General features: G+C 49.8%; 2 protein-coding genes across 3 annotated transcripts in view; both read right to left on the bottom strand.

The window, feature by feature from the left end:
- The window catches only part of LOC144731016 (S-adenosyl-L-methionine-dependent tRNA 4-demethylwyosine synthase TYW1-like), a 132,042-nt gene that overhangs the window by 2,844 nt on the left and 109,019 nt on the right, over positions 1 to 20,179 (bottom strand). The window lies entirely within an intron of this gene.
- On the bottom strand, positions 12,835 to 17,802 carry LOC144731015 (kelch repeat and BTB domain-containing protein 11-like). Its single transcript, XM_078611973.1, has one exon. It carries the CDS (start codon positions 17,184 to 17,186, stop codon positions 15,387 to 15,389), a length of 1,800 nt encoding a protein of 599 aa, XP_078468099.1. The 5' UTR covers positions 17,187 to 17,802; the 3' UTR covers positions 12,835 to 15,386.

The raw sequence follows: 20,179 nt of genomic DNA, 5'->3' as shown, positions 1-20,179 counted from the left end.
TGGTGGACATCACACATACCCCAAGGTTTGAACAAGTGTCTTCACAATCGACCTGTCACGATTAATCGATCCACCAAGTGAAATCGATGCTTCGGCTCGTTCTACTTGGATCAAATCGTACGCGTGCACCGATTATTTGCAATTCATGCAAATTATTTGTGGACCAACGGAGCAAACAACACTACAAACGAGACCGAAACAAACAAAGCGCAATATCCGCCGTTGCGATAATTGAATCGATTTTGCGAACCCGAGATTGCGATGATTGGTTGAATTTTTTTTTTGTCTGCAGGAGTGAATCGCTGCAAGCCCCACTTCGCGGGTTTCCTGGTTACTTCGCAATTCAATTCGTCGAACCCAAAGTGATGATTGCGTCGATCTCCCACCGGGATCTCAACGTGCGCCCTAACGACCGTGCTCTTTGACCACAGCAGCGCCGTCCCATCGCCGGCGAGAACCACAACCTCCGCTGCAAAGCAAGTCTGCTTCAGTTGCCATCGCTATCGCCGCTCGTGTTCACGAGCGATTCATACCAGGGGTCTGAGAACTACCGTATTACACGCACACATGCGGACACAGAGACAATGACCCCCCCCCCCACCCTCGCATATAGCCTCAATTGACTATTGGGGAAAACGCTGTTAGCGAGCGCCTGTAAAGGCAAACAACCACGCCCGGCCGCCTTTGTCTCCCCAGTGGCGATGGTTTTTACGCACGGCATCGGGTACTAATTTAAGGCTGAGTTGAACTAGGGAAGGCGCAGGAGCGGTTCAGGTATTTGCCACTGATAGTGGCCGTGAGCAAGAATGGGAACGCAGGTCGCCGGGTTCGTAGCGCAGTGCGCTGACCACTACGCTGCCGCTCCGCGTATACATACAGACACAAAGACAAAGATCCTCTGTATAGACTTAGTAGACTGTAGGGGCAAGTGCTGTTAGCGAGCACCTATGAAGGCGGGCACGGCACACGAGGGGGTGGGTGGCCAGCACCACGCCCGGCTACGTTTGTCTCCCCAGTGGCGATGTTTACACACTGCACCAAATACTCATTTGAGGCTGAGTCGACCTAAGGGAGGCCCAGGACCGGTTCAATAATCGTCACTGGTGGTTGACCATGAGCGGGATTTGAACTTGGGTCGCAGGGGTTTGTCGCTCAGCGTAGCGCTAACCGCTGCACTGCCGCTCGCCACGTGCACACAAAAGACAAAGATCCCCCGTATAGACTTAACAGACTGTAGGGGCAAGTGCTGTTTACGAGCACCTATTAAGGCCGGCACGGCACACGAGGGGGTGGGTGGCCAGCACCACGCCCGGCCACGTTTGTCTCCCCAGTGGCGATGTTTACACACTGCACCAGATACTCATTTGAGGCTGATTCGACCTAGGGGAGGCCCAGGACCGGTTCAATAATCGTCACTGGTGGTTGACCATGAGCGGGATTTGAACTCGAGTCGCAGGGGTTTGTCGCGCAGCGTAGCGCTAACCGCTGCACTACCGCTCGCCACATGCACACGCACACACACGCGCACAGACATAAACGCAGACGCACAAACTCGTGTCACCAAGCACTCTTCACGTATGACAACCGCGCTGAATGTGATGTTTTGACGGAGATAAACGAAGGAAGGTGTGAATGTATCAATCTGGCGACGTGACTCTGGTGCCAGGGGGAGGGGGGGGAGTCGGTGGCGTTCCGCGTGTTGGTGTACCGACCGCGCAACTTAGTCACAACATTTCATGCGAGGTCTCTTTAATTAGCAATTAAGGACACTAACACGACAGCCTAATTCTGATTCATGTGAAAATTAGCAAACACCTCTGTGCAAAGTAGTAACAATTTTTTTTTTAAGTCTTAATTGCTTCATATTTGTTTGCCATGCAAGCAAACGTTTCCAATGTGATGGTTACCCACAGAACGTGAGACGCAGGAAACGTAAAACGGAAGGCCATTCAGGATTGAATGAGAAGAATATTTGTTCTAGATTTGAAGTTTTCGTGACTGCAAGGATTCATACTCTTTTTTCGGTAAAGTCACGTAGGTAAAAAAATAAATAAATTAAAAGAACTAAATTAAATCACGACGTTTCGGGCGCAACACAAGCATCCTTCTTCAGGTGGGGACAACGTAGCGAAAGCACAACCGCTTAAGTGTGTCTAAGAGATGGCTGTGACGAGGAATTATATAGTTGTGGGGGAAGGAGGGGGGGGACATGGTGAGTGTGGGGGGGGGGGGCGGGGTGTGGGCTGGGAGGTAATGCATGGAGTTCAAACTGAAGCTTTGTGATGCAGGGGCGGAAGTAGATAAGAAAGCTAAGTTAAGCCATCCTTTGTTATGCTGCAGTATTTAATTATTTTTTACCTAGAATATTTGTTTTTTATTATGGTGAGAATAGATGTGGGTACGAAGAGAGTAAAGCAACAGCAAAGAACGAGGGGTGAATGAGTGCAAGAGTGAATGAACGGGTGAATGAGAGAGTGAGAGCGTGCAGGACGATTGTTGCCAAGTGAAGGTACGAGAGATCGGGTCGCAAGGTGAATGAATCATGAAGGAGCGGTGTGGCACTCAAAAAAAAACATCTTACCGTGCACCGGTTTAAACGCTTAAAAATACTAATGCATCGCTCGCTCAAAATGCTCTGCATGGTGCCCATGTTGTTGTGGAACAAATTAAATGACCCACTTTTACCCGAAGCCGCTCGATTATCCAACACTTCACTCTTTTTGTTATCGATTGCCAGCGAAGCTAACAACAGCGGACACGAGCGAGGGACAATCTGGAGCAGCACATTCTCGGCCAATAATCGCTCTATGGAGCCTTTCATGCAAGCGCACGAAGATAATATACACGTCCAGAAGGTGCAAAAATTAACCAATAACATTACCAACTAGTGATTGCAGTGCGTTACAACCCAACTGTATCCAGTCACTGTGAACAGAAGATGACATTTAAAGGCGTCTTCTTCTTTCGTATGGCATGTAAGTAGCAGTTTGTAGAGACGATGTCATAGTTGAATAGTAAGACCATTCAACCAATCCAAGGCGGCAGTAGACGCTGTATGGATTGCAGCGAAACCGCCATGGATGGCGTAACTCGTCGGTGATGCGTTTGATGTTTTGGGCTTTACCACAATTTCCAGATTGGTGAATCTTTGATTTTACATTTCTGGAACAGCGCGGTACGCCTCATCTCCCGTGCTGCGTCCGAGCGCGGATCAGCGTGGGCTCCACAGCCGTCGCGAGAGAGAGAATCGAGGCACTATCCACGGTCGGGTCCTCAACGATATTTGTGTTTGCCAACGTTCGTAGCCGCGTCACCATTTCAGACCACGGTCTGAAGGGTGAGCTCACGGTCATCGATGATAGACAAGATGGCAGCGACGTTTTGGTGGGAAGAATGGTATTCCGTGCCAGCTTGCCCTGCTTTCCGCAATCAGCTTCTGTGCTCGTGACAGGGAGTCTCGGAGGTCAACTCGGCCTGAAGCAAGCAACCTCGAGATGACGCGACGAACATGAATCAAATTAAAAGTACACACAATGTGGGCTTCCAGTGGGGTTCAATGCAGCCTTAAATGAGAACCCAATTAGCAGGCAACGGGACGTTCCACCTCACCTCGCGATTTGACGACACGAATCAAGAGTCGCAGTCTTGGTTCAAGAATCTATAACATTTTTTTAAAAACGGATTAATGCAAGGCCGTAGCCATGGAGTCAACATTGGGGGGGACCAAATCTTCCAGGGGGTCTAGGGTCCCCCCCCCCCTAGAAAAAAAATCTAAATTTGAATAAAATGCTGCCATTTCCTGCCTAAAATATTTTTAAAACTCACTAACACATGGGATGGACTTTTTAATTATTTTTTCAATAATGTAAAATTGTGTATTGTATTACATTGCTCTGTTTTTTTCTTTTTTACCTTTTCTTGTTTCATTGTATGTAATGACAGAGATTAGGGATTTATAAAGTACAACCATAACCACAATCATATAAACAGAAATCTATGCATTGATTTATATGAAGACAAGTCCAGATATTGTGGCCAAGGTTTAGCAAATAGTTGTTTCTATTTACATAGCATAGAAATTCTTATTTTTTTTATATTGTTTATAGCAATATATTGGGGGGGACATTTTGAGCATATTTGAATATTGGGGGGGATTAGTCCCCCCCAATATATATTATAATTACGGCCTTGAATTAACGTAACATGCCTGGGGTCACGCGAATCCAGCAGGTACAACATATCGGGATCGGAAAGAAACGTTTCTCACGCGTATGGCATGACGCATGAGAGAGCGGATATTAATTTAAAAATCAATGCATCGTTACGTGCCTACTAATTAGGTGCTGCCGTCTGCCTCCTCGCCTGTGTGCGCGTTTAATGGGAACGCAACAACTTGGGCGTGCGTCTCGGCGGAGGGAGCGGGCCCGCGTAAACTTTTGAGCGGTGCGGCGGTGGCTTGTTGGAGCTGCGAGAAGCACCGACGGCCCTCGCTGATCGTGAGCTGCGCGGCACGCGCCGGTAATTCCAGCGCGGCACGCGCCGGTAATTCCAGCGCGGCACGCGCCGGTAATTCCAGCGCGGCACGCGCCGGTAATTCCAGCGCGGCACGCGCCGGTAATTCCAGCGCGGCACGCGCCGGTAATTCCAGCGCGGCACGCGCCGGTAATTCCAGCGCGGCACGCGCCGGTAATTCCAGCGCGGCACGCGCCGGTAATTCCAGCGCGGCACGCGCCGCCGTGACCGTTACCGCCGTTTGGACGCTGCTTTTCTCACGCAATTAAAACCTCACTGGGAAAGAAAACACAAAAGAACGAATGCTAAACACGAATCTGTCTCAGGTGTTGCTTTTACACAGCATTACGTAGACTCGCCGAGCTGCAAAACGGGTAGGAAATAATCGCGTACAGCCCTTTGTCAATCCACCGCTGGATGAATGCCCTCCGCTCCGCGGTGCCAGTTATGGCAGCTGTTTGAAGTTCGTTGGGGGGGGGGGGGGTGGTGGAGGGGGACCGGCACTAGTTCAGATTATCATTCACCACTGATGTTAGCCGTGGTTGGGAATGGAACTCGGGTTTGCAGGATTCTTAGCAAATTGGCACGATCCAATATTATTGGGGCTTTTTTGTTTTATCCGAGTCTCAATACTCCTTAAATGAAGGGGTTCCGCATTAGGATGTTTGGCCAATTCCATTTGAGCACAGGGTTAAATCCCACACGTACGAGTCGGTGATGTTCAAAAGTCCGCACAGATGGGTTTACAAACCCACTTGTTGCACTGGAATCTCCCGGTGGGTTTGCGGGGGTACCACAAATGCGCGTGAACCATCAACTGTTGCCTCCATAATTGCTGGAGAATAGTCGCACGCCACCAAACCCGGCTTCTCTGTGGCCCACGGGTTACCCGTGGAGACATCGCTGTGCCTGTGGCCTCATCATCGGTTGCTTGCCCCTGGCCGGAGCGTAGCGGTTCCCCCAGGAGATGCCGCCAGGCGCCCCCCCCCCCCCATCCTGAGCGCACCGCCACGCCGAGCACAATCCGAGTGCCGTGGTGTTTTGACGTCAGCCTCAAGGGTGCGCGTCCACATCAATCGTGGTCTGCCCCAAGGTCGGATCCAGTTCAGGGCTCCGGTGTTAACGGCCGGCGCAAAGGCTGTGGCCTGTGTGCCAATTAACCGGCTGGAGGCTCAACTGGGAGCTTCCTGCCTGTCTGCTGGTGGCTTCCACGAGAGCCCTGTGGTCGGCGAGCCACAAAGAGCTGGGCAGACGTCTTACCCGAGTTTATTGTTGTTGTCAAACATCCAAGTAGCCGCACACAGAGTGCCCTCCACCGGTGCAGTAAATTACAGCCTTCTGCCCAGTAATACTGTGGGTCATCATCAAAGTGCAGTTTGAAGTGGGAGCAGATGCCCCATACGCACAATGCAACATCATTTACACCTCCGCCAGGCCCATCCACATGTGAAAATTTGCCTCCTTTATTGCAACATTTTTTCAAGAAAACGCCACTCAATAATGAGTGGCGTGACTCCCTGCACGCTTACTGGAGACGTTCTCCCTCTCGTAGGCAGTTCACGGCTCCTATCCGTGCACGCACGCTGCAAGGCAAATCGGCGGGCGCGTGGATGCTGCGTGGAGAGATTTAGCGACACCATTCAAAACAAGATGCCTGGAAACCAGATCTGCTCCACTGAGCCACTGCGTTCATAATTTCACGGGGTGCTTATTTATTGACCACAATGTCCCTCGCCACAATGCAAATCTGAACTGTTATGCGCCATTTGCAGTGGACCTGCCAAACTGCTAAACTGTCTACTGCAATAACCAGGGCTGACAAGCTATTGTAGCGCATATTTTATTTCCTATTTTTAATTTTCTTTACGAGAAGTAAATTTACATCTGAGAGCGAATACAATAGGGGCACTGGAAAAGTTCCAATTGAACATTAATCGCGCAATAATTTTCTCACCGTTGTTATTCACTCCAAATAAAAAAAAAACATTTCAAAAGTCATCCGTTCACCGTGCCTTTCTCTAATTATTTCGTCTCATTGTCTCACTACGTCAATAGGGCTCGTCAATTATTGATGCTTTCCTCTCAGGTAATTAACTGCGGAATACAAATCAAGTAAAAATAGTAAAAGCCATTCCCAGGGCTAATCATAGAGGGGGGGGAGGGGGTGAGGGGCGCGGGTCCCAGGGCAAATCCTACACCGCGTGGACCTCTCAACGCCTTCACACTAAAACCGGAAGTATTACATCTGATGACGCCGTGACGTCGAAGTGCGGGGGGCCCCCCAAAGCGCGGGGCCCGGGGCAGTCGCCCACGATTCGCCGTGTACCCTAGCACCGGCTCTGGTCATCCCGCTGTAAACGAAGATCTAATTGGCTCCACGCGTTGCGCACTAACAATTACCCCTCTAACAACCACCACGGCAACCTACAAGCACGGCGACAATTACCACAACCGCGATAACAACAATCATCCACCTACACTCAAGCAGGGGTGGGGAACGTCCGGCCCGCGGGCCGTTTAAGGCTCGCGAAATCAATCGGCAGTTCCAGCCATCACATTAGGGGTGAGTAAATGAAATGTTTGACCAAATATAACAGTCTAATCTTTAAGTTGATGATTTTGTATGGCCCGTGAATGATATTATAAATGTCCAAATGGCCCTTGGAAAAAAAAAGGTTCCCCACCCCTGACCTACAGTAACCCCATAGCAGCAACAATGCCCAGGACCAGGGCTAACCAGAGGGGCAACAGCTGCTCTCGTCCCAACTACATCGTGCAAACCACCACGGCAACACCGCATCCACAGCTCACCGCACAATAAAACCAATTACCACGACCACGAACAATTACCACTGGAACCACGATTCAACATGGCAACAATGACCAGAATCGTAACCCACTGTGGAAAATAATTTCCACAACAATACACTGCAGTTACAGTTCAACAGAGCAACAGCAAACACGAGCAGAAACACAAAGAGATTTTAACCACCACCACAACAACAACACTGCAATTACTATCATTATATTGGGTAATTATCAAAGCTCTCCGTTCACTTAGCAGTAATGGCATATGTCGGGGACATATCCCGCCTAAAGTGAGGCCCGAGCATGAAACTACAAAATAAACTCTTTTTATTTTACCAGATAAGGCCCAGTGAGCTGTATAGCTTTTTTTCAGAAGCAACCTGGCCACGAATGATAGCTCAAAGAAGTGGCTGATCATGTGGAAATTCATATCAGCCAAATACTCTAAACGCACGTTGATTCTAAATGGGGAGAAACCGGAGGACGCGGAGAAACATTCACGTGACCACAGGGAGAGAGAAACACACAAACTCCCAATATACAGGCATCGTCATGGTCTGGATCGAACCCACGACTTCCTGTATACCTGGCGAGGAAGATCACATGTCGCCACCATCGTGGGAGAAAATAACCGGTGCCAAACACCTAAATCTCGGTAAGCCCCTCTCATACGAGGAGATCACACTGAGTACTGCCATCCCCTGGCCCACTCGCATTGCTGCGCCTGCAATACTCGGCATGCTCCGGTGGTCACTAATCCAAGTGCTCGGCCAGGCTCAGCACTTCTTCACTTCCAACATCTGATCATCTAACCCAGCGGGGTCCCAAACTACGGTTATCGAGGCGGCTCGCAGAACGAAAAGCACAGTGAAAGAGCGTGTGAAGCGTGCCGTGACCGAAACGTTTGCCAAAGCACCGCAACTTGTTTTATGTCTGTCGGTCGTCTCTATCGTAAAGCGGTAAAATACACGCTCAGGTTGTTGAGGCCGTAACGCCTTAACAACCTGCGCTGCACACTCTGTAACACCATCACCCCTATGGGCCTTCACACAGAGGTAGGCTCGTCTGATGCTGCACCTTTGTTTGCGAACGAGACTTCCACGATGTTGTAAGATTTGTCACACGGTACTTGCGCCTCCTCCTCCTCCTGACTTTGGAGTCACTGGCGGTCACCTATGTTTTTCACGCACCGTGTCACTGGGCACGGGTCCCAGAAAACGATCCGGCTACTCGGATGGGCTGTGAGTTGGGAAAGTTTTGGGAACCGCTTGGTCTGACCCTCCGCCTCTCCCCATGAGAGATGATCCTGATTAGAGCATCTCAAGGATGGCTCCACTTCTAGCGGACAGTGACGGTGACCGAGACATAACTCTTGAAACGTAGAGGTGTGCCTGCCTTGCCACAACCCAGCTGATGACACCTGTTGGCGTATGAGCGATCTAAGGGGCAACTCATCCAAAGTGTGCTTCAACAACAGTGGCAGATGTTTAAATTTCTAAGTGGCTAAATTACTCCGTGTGAACGGGCAATAAAAGATAAGACAGTTTTTAACATCGACTTAAAAACGCGACCTTGACTGTAGTGAAATTAAATTAATTGCAACGTTTTTTTAATTAATTGTAATGTTAATTTTACTTTTATCAAGGTATTGCCAAAAAATGTCAATATCTCATTATATAGCTTTTTCGACGGTATCGTCATCAGCCATGATCAATCGACTGCTGGTTGAAGGTCCTCCCAGGGTGTCACTATCTCTCACATCACTGCAATGTAGTAATCCACCTACACGTGCACATGAGCTGATTTCATCACTCCATCTCCCCAGTGGACTTCCTCTGGGGTGCATGCCCTCCTTTGGCTACCACTCCGATAGCGATCTTATCCACCAGCCATCATAATCCCTCTAAACTATTCTTATTTTATCAGTTAAGGCACCACTGAGCGACGTAGCACTTTGCCAGAAGCGACCTGGCCGCAAATGATCAGCAACGTGAGAAGTCACGAAGTCGCGAAGTGACTTATCACGTGGACGTTTATAGCAGCCAAATTAATCTAAACGCACGTTGTTTCTCAATGTGGAGGGGAAAAAAGACGGAGGACCCGCGTGAAAAATCCACACGACCACGGGGAGCGCATCCAAACTCCCAACAGGCGTCAGGGTCGGGATCGAACCCACGACCTCCTGTATACCAGGCAAGGTCGTTACTAACAACTCCTATCATTTTTCATTGCTGGAGGGGTTGCCCCCCCTACCTGAAAATCCTGGCTCTGCCATTGGTCCTGCCCAAGCCATCTTTACTTTTCTTCACAGTCATCCAAAGGCATCACAAACGGCAGGTCAGAACGGGTCAAGCGACAGCCCAGCAACGGCCGCTCGTGAAAATTAAGCTTTCCTTCAACTTTAATAGAATAATTAGCGCACATGTCATCTGCAATTACAAAAGCCACTCCTAATCACTTTTGTGTCTCAGCCCAGTGCCCAATAATGTTATATACCGCTCTCTCGCTTTTTTTCGTTCACTCATTTGAATTTGCCGGCAAGCACCGGGGGGGCTACGATTGCCAATTTATTCTGGTGAAAGTTGTCAAGTGGAACTTCTCAATTGCTACGAACCCGGCGACCCGAGTTCAATTCCCGATCACGGCCAACACCAGTGACGATTATCTGAACCGGTCTTGGGTCTCCCCAAGGTCGACTCAGCCTCAAATGAGTACCTGGTGCTGTGTGTAAAAAATCGCCACTTAAGAGACAAAGGCAGCCAGGCATGGTGCTGGCCACCCACCCCCTCGTGTGCTGTGCCGGCCTTCGTAGGTGCTCGCTAACAGCACTTGCCCCAACAGTCTGTTCAGGCTGTAAAGGAAATCCTTGTTTCACTACAGACACATCATTATTTTTTTTACATCAAAATTCATCCTCAGTGTTGACTATCACACACGGTGAGGCTACGAACTTTCTAAAGCACGTTGTACAGAGACGGCCACTCTCACGTGCAACTGCAGGTTAAACGCCGAGGCTGCCAAGAGAACACTTTCTGCACTGCAGCGCGCCGCGTATCACAGCGCCGGGGGTTCAAAACGGCATCACAATAAGCAGAGTTGACATCGCAAAGAATTACCCGCAGGCAAGCGCGGCAGTCAATCGTCAGTCAGTCGGCAGCGCATCTCAAAACCCAGCCATCTCCCAATGCAGGAGCCACAGCAGCTACACAATCCATTACTCAGATTGAAACCCAGTCCTGGTCTTTTTCAAGTAATATATATCTATACACACCCATGTACGTAAATAACAAAAAAATAAAAACGCACATAGCTGCCCAATGTGTGATGCGTGCCAGTGCACATGTTTACATGGCAACTTCGTCTTTTTTTAATGCAAACTGTCATAGCTCCAATTGTTATGAATGTTGCGTTCGTCGAGTCCATTATGCGGAGAAACAAATGCAAGTAGGGCAAGCGACTTCACGGGGCACAAGCTCTGCGTTGGCGAGTACGCTCTTTTTCTCCGGAATATTCTTTTTTTTTGCTAAAAAAAAAAAGTGCAGCTGTCTCCGCCACCACCACCACCAAAAAAATGTCTGGTGAACAGAAAAAAAACCACACCCCGCATGTGGCAGATATCATCAGACCTCAGCAGTTAGAGAGGGTTTGAAATTGGGTAGTTAAATTACATGGACAGGTGACCACATTGGCTTGCCAGGTATTCATCGGCCTTGTAATGGCTCGCCAAGTTCCGGCACTACAGAACGGCTCTTCATGATTGTTACTGTGCATTTGTGCTGGGAAATGACCAGATTGCACTTTAGCAATGTATTTCGCCCAATCAACAGAGTAATGAGTTTGCTGCCAAAAGCCAAACACTCGTTAATGATAATGGCAAAATGTCTCAATGCAGGATCCTTGACGAAAAATATGAACACTCAATGAGGCTTTCCTGGGTATATAATTCGCACTTCTTGTTCAGGGAATTCTCCTTATTCTTATTATAAATAGTTGCTCTTTATATTTCATTTTTATTGTTGTTGTTGATGATGATGATGCCTTCGCCGATGTTAAACACTTTGGGACCTTAGGGTGAAATGTTCTACATGAACTCAAGAAATTATTATCACTATTATTATTATTAAATTGGGCAAACCACACCAAGGTGATGTGTTTTGTCAATTGCGTGAACATGCGAATCTAGCACTTATGTGCTGTGATGGTCGTGGTGGGATGTTAACTACCTCGCCTGGTATACAGGAAGTCGTGGGTTCGATCTCGACCCTGACGCCTGCTGTTGTATATTTAGAGTTTGCATGTTGTTCCCGTGGTCGCGTGGATTTTTCTCCGGGTCTTCCAGCTTTCCCCTCCACATTTAGAAACATCACGCATTCAGAGTATTTGGCTGCTATAAATTTCCACGCGATAAGCCATTTCGTTGAGTTACCATTTGTGGCAAGGTCACTTCTGAAAAATAGCTACAAAGCTCAGTGGGCCTTACCTGGTAAAATAAACACGAGTTTAGTTTGAGTGCAATCTCCTTCGTGTTGATTATTGAAAAATAAAGTTAAAGTTCAGTTGAGAATATTCTGCCTTCCTTCATGCATTCATTACAAATGCCAGGGGTATCAAACCTTCTTCTTCCTAGCGTTGTTCCCGCTGTGGCACAGGGTCCGCTTTTCGGCATTGTCTTCTCCATTTGGCTCGGTCCAGGGCATCTTCAGGGGATGCGTTGACCGTCTTCACGTCTTCCTTCATCCATCGCTTCTTCGGACGTCCGCGTGGACGGTGGCCCTCTGGCTCAATACGCACGGCAGTCTTGGCCACTGATGACTCTTCACTTCGCATCACATGGCCGTACCACCGAAGCCTTGCCTCAAGCATCTTGTCCGCAATGGGGGCCACACCAAGTCGCTACCAGGGGCATCAAACCAAACTTAACAAAATCGAGACGGTAGGCAAAACAAAACTCCCCCGACAGTCTCCGCTGCCAGACTCAACCAGGCCACACGCGCCGAGCGCGACACAAAGACCACGGAGCCGCCCGGCACCGCGCTCCCACCAGGCCCCGCGCTCCCACCAGGCCCCGCGCTCCCACCAGGCCCAGCGCCCCCACCAGGCCCAGTGCCCCCACCAGGCCCCGCGCTCCCACCAGGCCCCGCGCCCTCACGGCTCGTCAATCGACGATGCCCACCGAACTGGAAGCGAAAGTTGTGGGTGAACTCGGATGCTTTGCTCAGGCCTTGACACGGGGCCGGCAGCCAGAGGCAAGTGTTGTCTCGATGACAAACAAGCCTTCGGACAGCACGATACAAGCAGCGGATTATAAAAGTTCACCGTGAACAAACCCGATAGGTTCCCTGTAAATAACACCTCGAAGATTCATTGCATTGATGGTAGTAGAAAAAAAATACGGGACGGATTTCATGGACTCGTGCGTAGGGCGTCTCGGCGCTTTGTGCCTCGCCCCCAATGATGTCCTCTTCCCCCCCCCCACCATGTGTGCAGATACTACCGACTCTATTGTGTGTAGGGTGTGTAGGTGTATATGATTATATAGTAGATACTACTGACTCTATTGTATGTAGGGTGTGTAGGTGTATATAACTCTATAGTAGACACTACTGACTAGTGTATGTAGGGTAACGAGGTATATACGCCTACAAAATACATTTCTTTTTTTGTGGTGGTGGGGGGTTGACAATTGTTGTAAGCCTGTTGGATCAACTTTATACCCCCACATCTGGTGCTGGGGGGAGGGGGGGTCCACTTTCTATAACTTTTCAATTCAGGCGTTCCGAAAGGCTCTTAGAATTTAGTTGACGGACACAATGGAACGCCGGGCTTTTTATTATAGATGACACGCTCTACGTGAGCCGCAGTCTAATGCATCTTCAATCTATCTGGGCGTCGGGCCTGATTGATTCCTGTGGCACTGATCCAACAAGGTTGTTCTTTTCCCTCCTCCTGTCAGCTACAGATACACTCCGAATACACCCGGGACGAGAATTTCGCTTTAGACACTACGACGCTTGTCGGATTACGACCCATTTGTGTACGGGAAGCACGCCAGCAATCGTGCAGTGCCTCGCGGCACACACATGTAACGTGTCGTGGGTCAAGAGGCCCAGTGCTTATTGGGCTTCACTTCTTATGGGAGAGTGACAGTTTCGAGTCACATGGGCTGACTCTGGCTGAGGAGACAATGAACGTGAAAACCAATGCTGAGATGTCCTGTGTTAAACAAAGATTCTGCTGAAATTATACACTTTCAAGAAGGCTGTATGGCTGATGGGATTTGTTTAAAAATATAAATAAAAAACTGTTTTGTATTTTAACGCGGAGGAGACAGATACGTGGAGGCGTATGCTTATTTTTAGTTTGTTACATAAATGTAAAAGTCGGTTACACAGTGGGCATCAACGTTTTAAAATACCCTTTTGAAGGTACAGCGACCTCACCAAGTAACATCGCTGGCTGCGTCACCTACGGCTGTGCTCGGTGTGCAATGGGGCTCTGCCCTTCAGGGAACTATACATTGATGCAATGTTCACGTCACGAAACAATCCGTCTCTTAACAGCAGAGGTGGAATATAATTCAGAGTGGGAAAAAAAAGAAGACTTGAGATTTCCCAGGAAAAGTCACGTGGTTTATTTGCTTCACTCAATAAATCGGGAGTGGTGGAGCCAGTGGCGAGGTGAACCGTGGCGAACAGAGTTCGATTCCCAACCACGGCCAACATCGGTGGCGAGTGATTTCAGAGTGCAGCCACTGGCGCCCTCCGCACATCACTAACCCACCCTGACCAGCGTAGTACAGCAACCGCCATGACCGGCACGGCGTGGGGAGGCCTGCGTTCAAGCAGTGGGTTGACAAAGGGCTGAACACTTATTATGATTACTTGGTTCATGGGGGCTCGCGCGTGCATGCGTGAAGTTACATTGCAAGTGCGGTTGCCGCCCATGCAAGCACACGGAGTAACGTGCGCGTTAGAATCGTTTCATTGATTTTCTCTGCGCCCAGAAATGTACACACGAAACTCTTGATTTACAATAATAATACAGGAACGTGGAGACGTCTATATTGAATACACGGCTTAATGCCAGGTAAGTGCAGTATAGGGTGTTACACGGGAAAAGCCGATATAAAGGTTTGATGGCACGCAATAAAAAGTGCAAAGAAATGCGAGGAAAGCACGGTGGGAGACGTGAAATATGAAAATATACGATGTGGCACTTTGCAGAACAGAGCGTGCTCTAATAATGCTATGTAACACGATTTGTGTTTATAGATGTGTGCCCCGTGTTACAGCAGAACAGCGTGGTGGCAATCTGGAACAGCTGCAGATATGAAAGGTGCCACCGTGCAATGCATTATGGGTTCATTTCATTCAATGCTGCCCCTTGTTGCCCGAGGGCGGCACACGGCAAGCGCGGGAATCTTGTGTCGCCGCCCTCTGCCAACGCTAAGGGTGCGCAGATAAACGATGGTTTGGGTAATTAATTGTACGCTGTCTACGTGACCACACAAGCACACAATCACAAGGCAGACTGGCATCATGTTGGGAGCGCTTGAAGCACTGTTCGCACGTGGGAAGTCCACGATTGCCTCTGCCATGTAAATGTGGATTTTTCTACCACAGGCGAAGCGGCGGTAAACTATGTACGTACATATAACTTGTTTTGCACCGTATTTAGTAAACTGTGCTAATCGGATTTAAAAGTGCATAGCTCCAGCGGCTTCCTCATATCGGAAGGAAGAACATTCCAGAAGGCCGCAGAAGCGCATCTGAAAGCGCGCGATGCCGTGACCTTCTCTGTTCGATGGCGAGCCAAAACCCGCCGCGAGGATCACCGGAAAACCCAGATGAGTGCGACTGCATCGCTGTTTGGACCAGGAAGATATTTCGGCTGGACCCAGCGAGGTGGAAGCACGTTTCCCTAATTACAATCAGGGCCAACGAGTAAACACGTTTAGGGCAGCCGCTGGCTTGCCGATAAGCAGTGTTCATTCACGCGTCCCCACATCCCGCTCCTCTCTTCAACCCAAAACACGGCCGTCCACGCCGATGTTCTCGACCTGGCGACTACGCCGGGAAGTGTAGGGTGAAGATGGCCTCGTGCGACGGGGGGAAGGGAAGCTCCGGCAGCAGCTGCACGGCGCCTGTTTCCAGCTCCAACACCACGGCACAGTTCTGCTCGGGGGCGGGCATGGCGATGGCCGTCGGACCGCCGTTCCCATCGGCCCCCGCGACCACGGCTGCCCCCTGCCCCACCAGGCACAGTTTGGGGAGTAGCGCGGGCCTGCTCCATCGGCCCTCTTGAGGCGAGAAGCTGAGCAGCACGCTGCTGTCGTTGTTGCAGCCCAGCACGTAGAGCCGCTCGGCCGCCACCATGCAGTAGAGCGCCGGCAGGTCGACGGCGGCGCGCGTCAGCGTGGGCAGCACCTCGCTCCAGCGGTCGCGCGCCACCTCGTAGCGCAGCAGCAGCTTCTCGCCCGTGCGGGCGATGTTGCCGATGGCGTAGACGTCGTCCCGCAGCGTGGCCGCGAGCGGCACGTCGTGCGTCATCGTCATCGAGAAGGTGAAGTCGGTGAAGGGCAGCGACGACACGAACGTCCACGTGTCGCCAACGGGGTCGTAGCGCTCCACGGCCGAGTAGACGCGGGTGCGCGCGTCCGGCGACGTCAGCGCGTCCAGGTACCAGCCGCCGAGCGCGAACAGGAAGCCCCGCGCCACGGCCAGGCTGAAGCGCCGCCGCCGCTTGCGCATGCACGCCACCTCGGCCCAGGTGTCCGTCAAGGGGTTGTAGCGATAGGCCAGCGAGCGGAACTCGGAGCGGGAGCTGCCCACCTGGCAGTGCCTGTGGCCCCCGATGATGTAGAGGTAGTTGTCCAGGACCGCTGTGCTGAAATTCCACTTGTCAGAGGCGAAGGGCAGCTCACTTCGGCGCAGCCATGCCCCGCTGCTGCGGCCCGCGGCAGCCGCACCGTCGCTCCCGGGTGTCCGGTCGCCCGCCACGTTCGTCTGCGTACCGCCGGCATCCCAGAAGCGACCACCTCTTGAGGCCTCGTCCCCGTCAGCCCTCACACTCAGATGGTAAATGCACCTGCCGCTTCCGTTTGCCAGGTGGGCGGGAACGGCGCACTCCTTTTTCAAGACGCAGAGGTGCCTGGCGCCTTCAGTCCGCAGCCTTCGGATCTTCTCCACCTTCTCGGGCGGGAGGCGCTTGCCGATGTTGCCCAGCTCGAGAAAGTTGCTGCTCAAATACGAGTAGGCAGCTGCCAGGGCTTCCTCGCAAGCGATCGACTCGGCAAACTCCAGGAAGGACCAGCAGTTCCGGCGGTCGAGAATTCGGCGTGCGTATGCGCCGCACTCCTTCAGCAACCCGGGCATGACCAGGTAGTTTGCGGTCTCGATGCACTCGCACACGATGTCGGGCGTCAGCAGCGGCAAGCGGCCGTCGTGCACGAAGTCCAGGATGGGCTCGAGGATCTCGCACGGCACAGAGCTGAGGTCCACCGTCCTCTGCTCGTTCTCCTGCATGCGGGACCTGAACAGGGCCCTGAAGTACTCGCTCTGCTCGCACAGCCTGTCCCTGCGCAGCCTGAAACGCCGGCGGGAAGCCAGGATGTCGACCAAGTCCAAGCCATCCCCCGCCGTGTCGTCATCCTCGGACGTGTAGACTTTAGTGTCGAGACGCAGCGCGCTGCGCTCGGGCACATAAGGCGGCTTCTTGCCCGCCACCGTCTGGCATCGGCTGAAAACCGAACTCAACCATCGCGGGAGAAAGCTCACGGCATACGCGACACTGTCGCGTACGGCCCGCAGCAGGTTTGTGGCGAAAAACGTCACCAACGACAGAATATTCGGGCCGTTTCTTCTCATCGTCGTGCCGTGCTACGGAAGCTCCTACTACCGCGCTTACGGCGTTAACTCCGCTCCGCTATTTATAGAGACTCTGTGAGTATAAATAGAGCGGATGAAAGCCAATGCTTGAGAGATGAGTGGCAGTAACAAACATGGCACTGCTGTTGATTTCTCATGCATTTTGGTTCATGTTAGCTTTGTGTTTTATTCCATTCACGAGACAACATTAGCTTAATTTTCATGACTTCTGAAGCAATGCACCAGGCCCACCCAGAATGTACAACGCGTAAGCTTCGGCATCAATGATTTAACAAATTTATATTGATGCAATTCTCTTTGTTATCTATCTTTTGTGTTTTTAACAACACGTTGCAGTGGAAAACAAGATGATCAAAATCAACAATGACAACAATGGCCACAAATTGATTTACTCTTGTACCTATTGATCACATCATTGACTCAATTACGAAACGGCAGGGCCAGGCATCATTATATCACGCATGCATTCATCACAGCCTTCTTTTGGGGTTTTTTTTTCCCCAGCTGCTCGTTTAAATGAGTGTACAGCAATGAACAAGCAAGTGCAGTTCATGCATTAATTACGTGAATACACAATCGCAATTCTCCCCACCCCCCCCCCCCCCCCCGTTCATCCGTGTTGACAGTTTAACGTTTGTGTATTTGAATACTGCATCTGTACAAAAACGAATCTGTATTTTGTATCTGGCTTTTCATTACTGCACCACCACTATACATGCCAGCGCAGAATTAGAAATACCTTTGTACTCCGACTGTACAAAAGAAAATAGTGTGATAGGTGTGTATGATGACAACATTACGTGTGAATGTTAGGGAGTTCGTGCACACGTGCAATGTACACGTGGCAGCGCTAATCCGATTCTATAGCATTTCTACAGGAACGTACTTGTAAATGGAATTTTTTGCACACACAAAAGCCATATTTATACCCTTATATTCGGCCGTTGCACCACCCAACTATAATATTTTGAACATTACCAGCCGCAGAAATGTATTAAATTAATAGCCGCCCACATGCAACCATGGTCTAGGAGGCTTCCGTTACAAAAGACACACTCCTAATGGGCTTTAATTCTAGATTTGAAGCTTTCGTGACTGCAAGGAATCATATTCTTAGGTTTTTTTCGGTAAAGTCACGTAGGTAAAACATCAAAATTAATGAAAATAAAATAAAATAAAACAAAAAATCACGACTTGATGCAGCTAATTCGGCTGTGACGGTCCCACCTGATGACGGAGACTTGTGTTGCCTCCGAAACGTCGTGATTTTTGTTTTATTTTATTTTATTTTCATTAATTTTGATGTTTTACCTACGTGACTTTACCGAAAAAACCTAAGAATAGAATATCCTAATGGGCTCTTGACCCGGTTAAACAAACGACGGCGAATTGAATTTTCTCGCAAGTTAATTACGCCGTGGCTACTACACAAGGTGGGTAGCGCAACCCGTGTGGTCGAAGGGGGGCAGGGAGGTAAAGATCATCGCTGAGATGGTTGAGGGCTGCGAGGGGTCACGCCGGGGGGTAGAGGTTACACCAGGAGACGTTCCCAGCCGCAGACTAGGCTGAGGAACGGGCCCAAGTCACCTTGGGGCATCCACAGCTGTAAGCCCCTGTATGGGGGGATTGACTTCTTCAGAAAAATGCATGGTGAGGTATTTCATACACTGTGCATAGCACTGTGTATTGTGATATTAGTTTCTCTGCCCCTACACATTGGGGGAATGATTATTCTGTGTGTGTGTGTGCATGCATTCATGCAGCAGGGTATACATTTTTATTTTATTTTACGCGGCCAAAAAACCCAGAGGTACATCTAGATGCAGTTCTAGCATGACAAGGTGACATATAATAAGGTTGGCACAAACATAAACACCTTGCAGGATAAAGCAGGAAATTATTATTATTATTGGGATTTATCATTTACATTGTTACATTATTTTCCAGTTACCATCGAGACATTAGCACGGCTGAGCATGTAACCCCATTGCTTATGATAACAAGTCGGTGCAAGATGTCCGATGTATATTCATCAAACGCCACTTAACATAACGCAATGCATGTCTCGAGATACGCACGCATAATAAATAGCAATTCACAGCCCCTTTTGCCAATGTACTGCTGGATGAAGACTTTAACATATGGGATTGGTCCCGGGAGTTGTCTGACCATACTTCACCACCGTGGTCAGTGGAGGTAGGATGACGAGATGGCCTAAGACTGGTAAGATGCCGCTGGTTTTAGCCGTGGCCACTAATGGCGCTCAGGTCAAAGGGTTCACTGCTCCGTGTGCTGCCAAGCTACGCCATCATTCCCCACACGTGAATTTGGTGTTATGTAAGTCAAAATGTGTTTTGTATACATGAGTCTAATAATAATGACAGCAACAACAATTTACGTAAGACGTTCTACACGAGTACAGTGTTTCCATTATTGAACAAATCAGACGACCTGTTCTCTCTGTAAAAAAATAATCTAATTTAATTTGAGCGAAAGGAGGGAGAATGTCCCCAGCCAATGCGTTGTTCGCATGGCTTCACCGCGCGTCTCCAGCACAGGACACATTTCCACGTGCGAGCCCGGGCCTCTGCCGCGGTAATATAAATAACCTCGCTCTCCCTCAGGTAATGTGAAATCACTAGCCACATAAACCCCAGCGCATCAGTTCCCCTGGCGCTGCGCGCGGACGCGGGGCCACAGGCGGCACGAAACAAGTATAACCCGTAAAAACAAAGTTTTTCACTATAAATCCTTTATATGCGTGGCGGCTAGAGTCCTCTCATCCTCTGGCTTGAGATGGCTGCCACCTATAGGTCAGATGATTGCATGCCACCATTAAGCAATTGGTAATTAAATATAATATTTTTGTCCTAAAAAGTGTAAAGTTATGGAAACATTTTTTCACGAACATTAATTGTCACGCACAACGAGTCTGTGTGGAAAATGTCAGCTCGATTGGATCATGGGAAGTG

Source organism: Lampetra planeri, chromosome 37 (assembly GCF_965212315.1).
Source record: "Lampetra planeri chromosome 37, kcLamPlan1.2.h2, whole genome shotgun sequence".
In the NCBI taxonomy this organism is placed as follows: Eukaryota; Metazoa; Chordata; class Hyperoartia; order Petromyzontiformes; family Petromyzontidae; genus Lampetra; species Lampetra planeri.
This window is presented reverse-complemented; position numbering and strand designations above follow the sequence as displayed.

Coding starts and splice junctions, on each gene's coding strand:
- LOC144731015 (XM_078611973.1), bottom strand. CDS start 17,186: ATGAGAAGAAACGGCCCGAATATTCTGTCGTTGGTGACGTTTTTCGCC.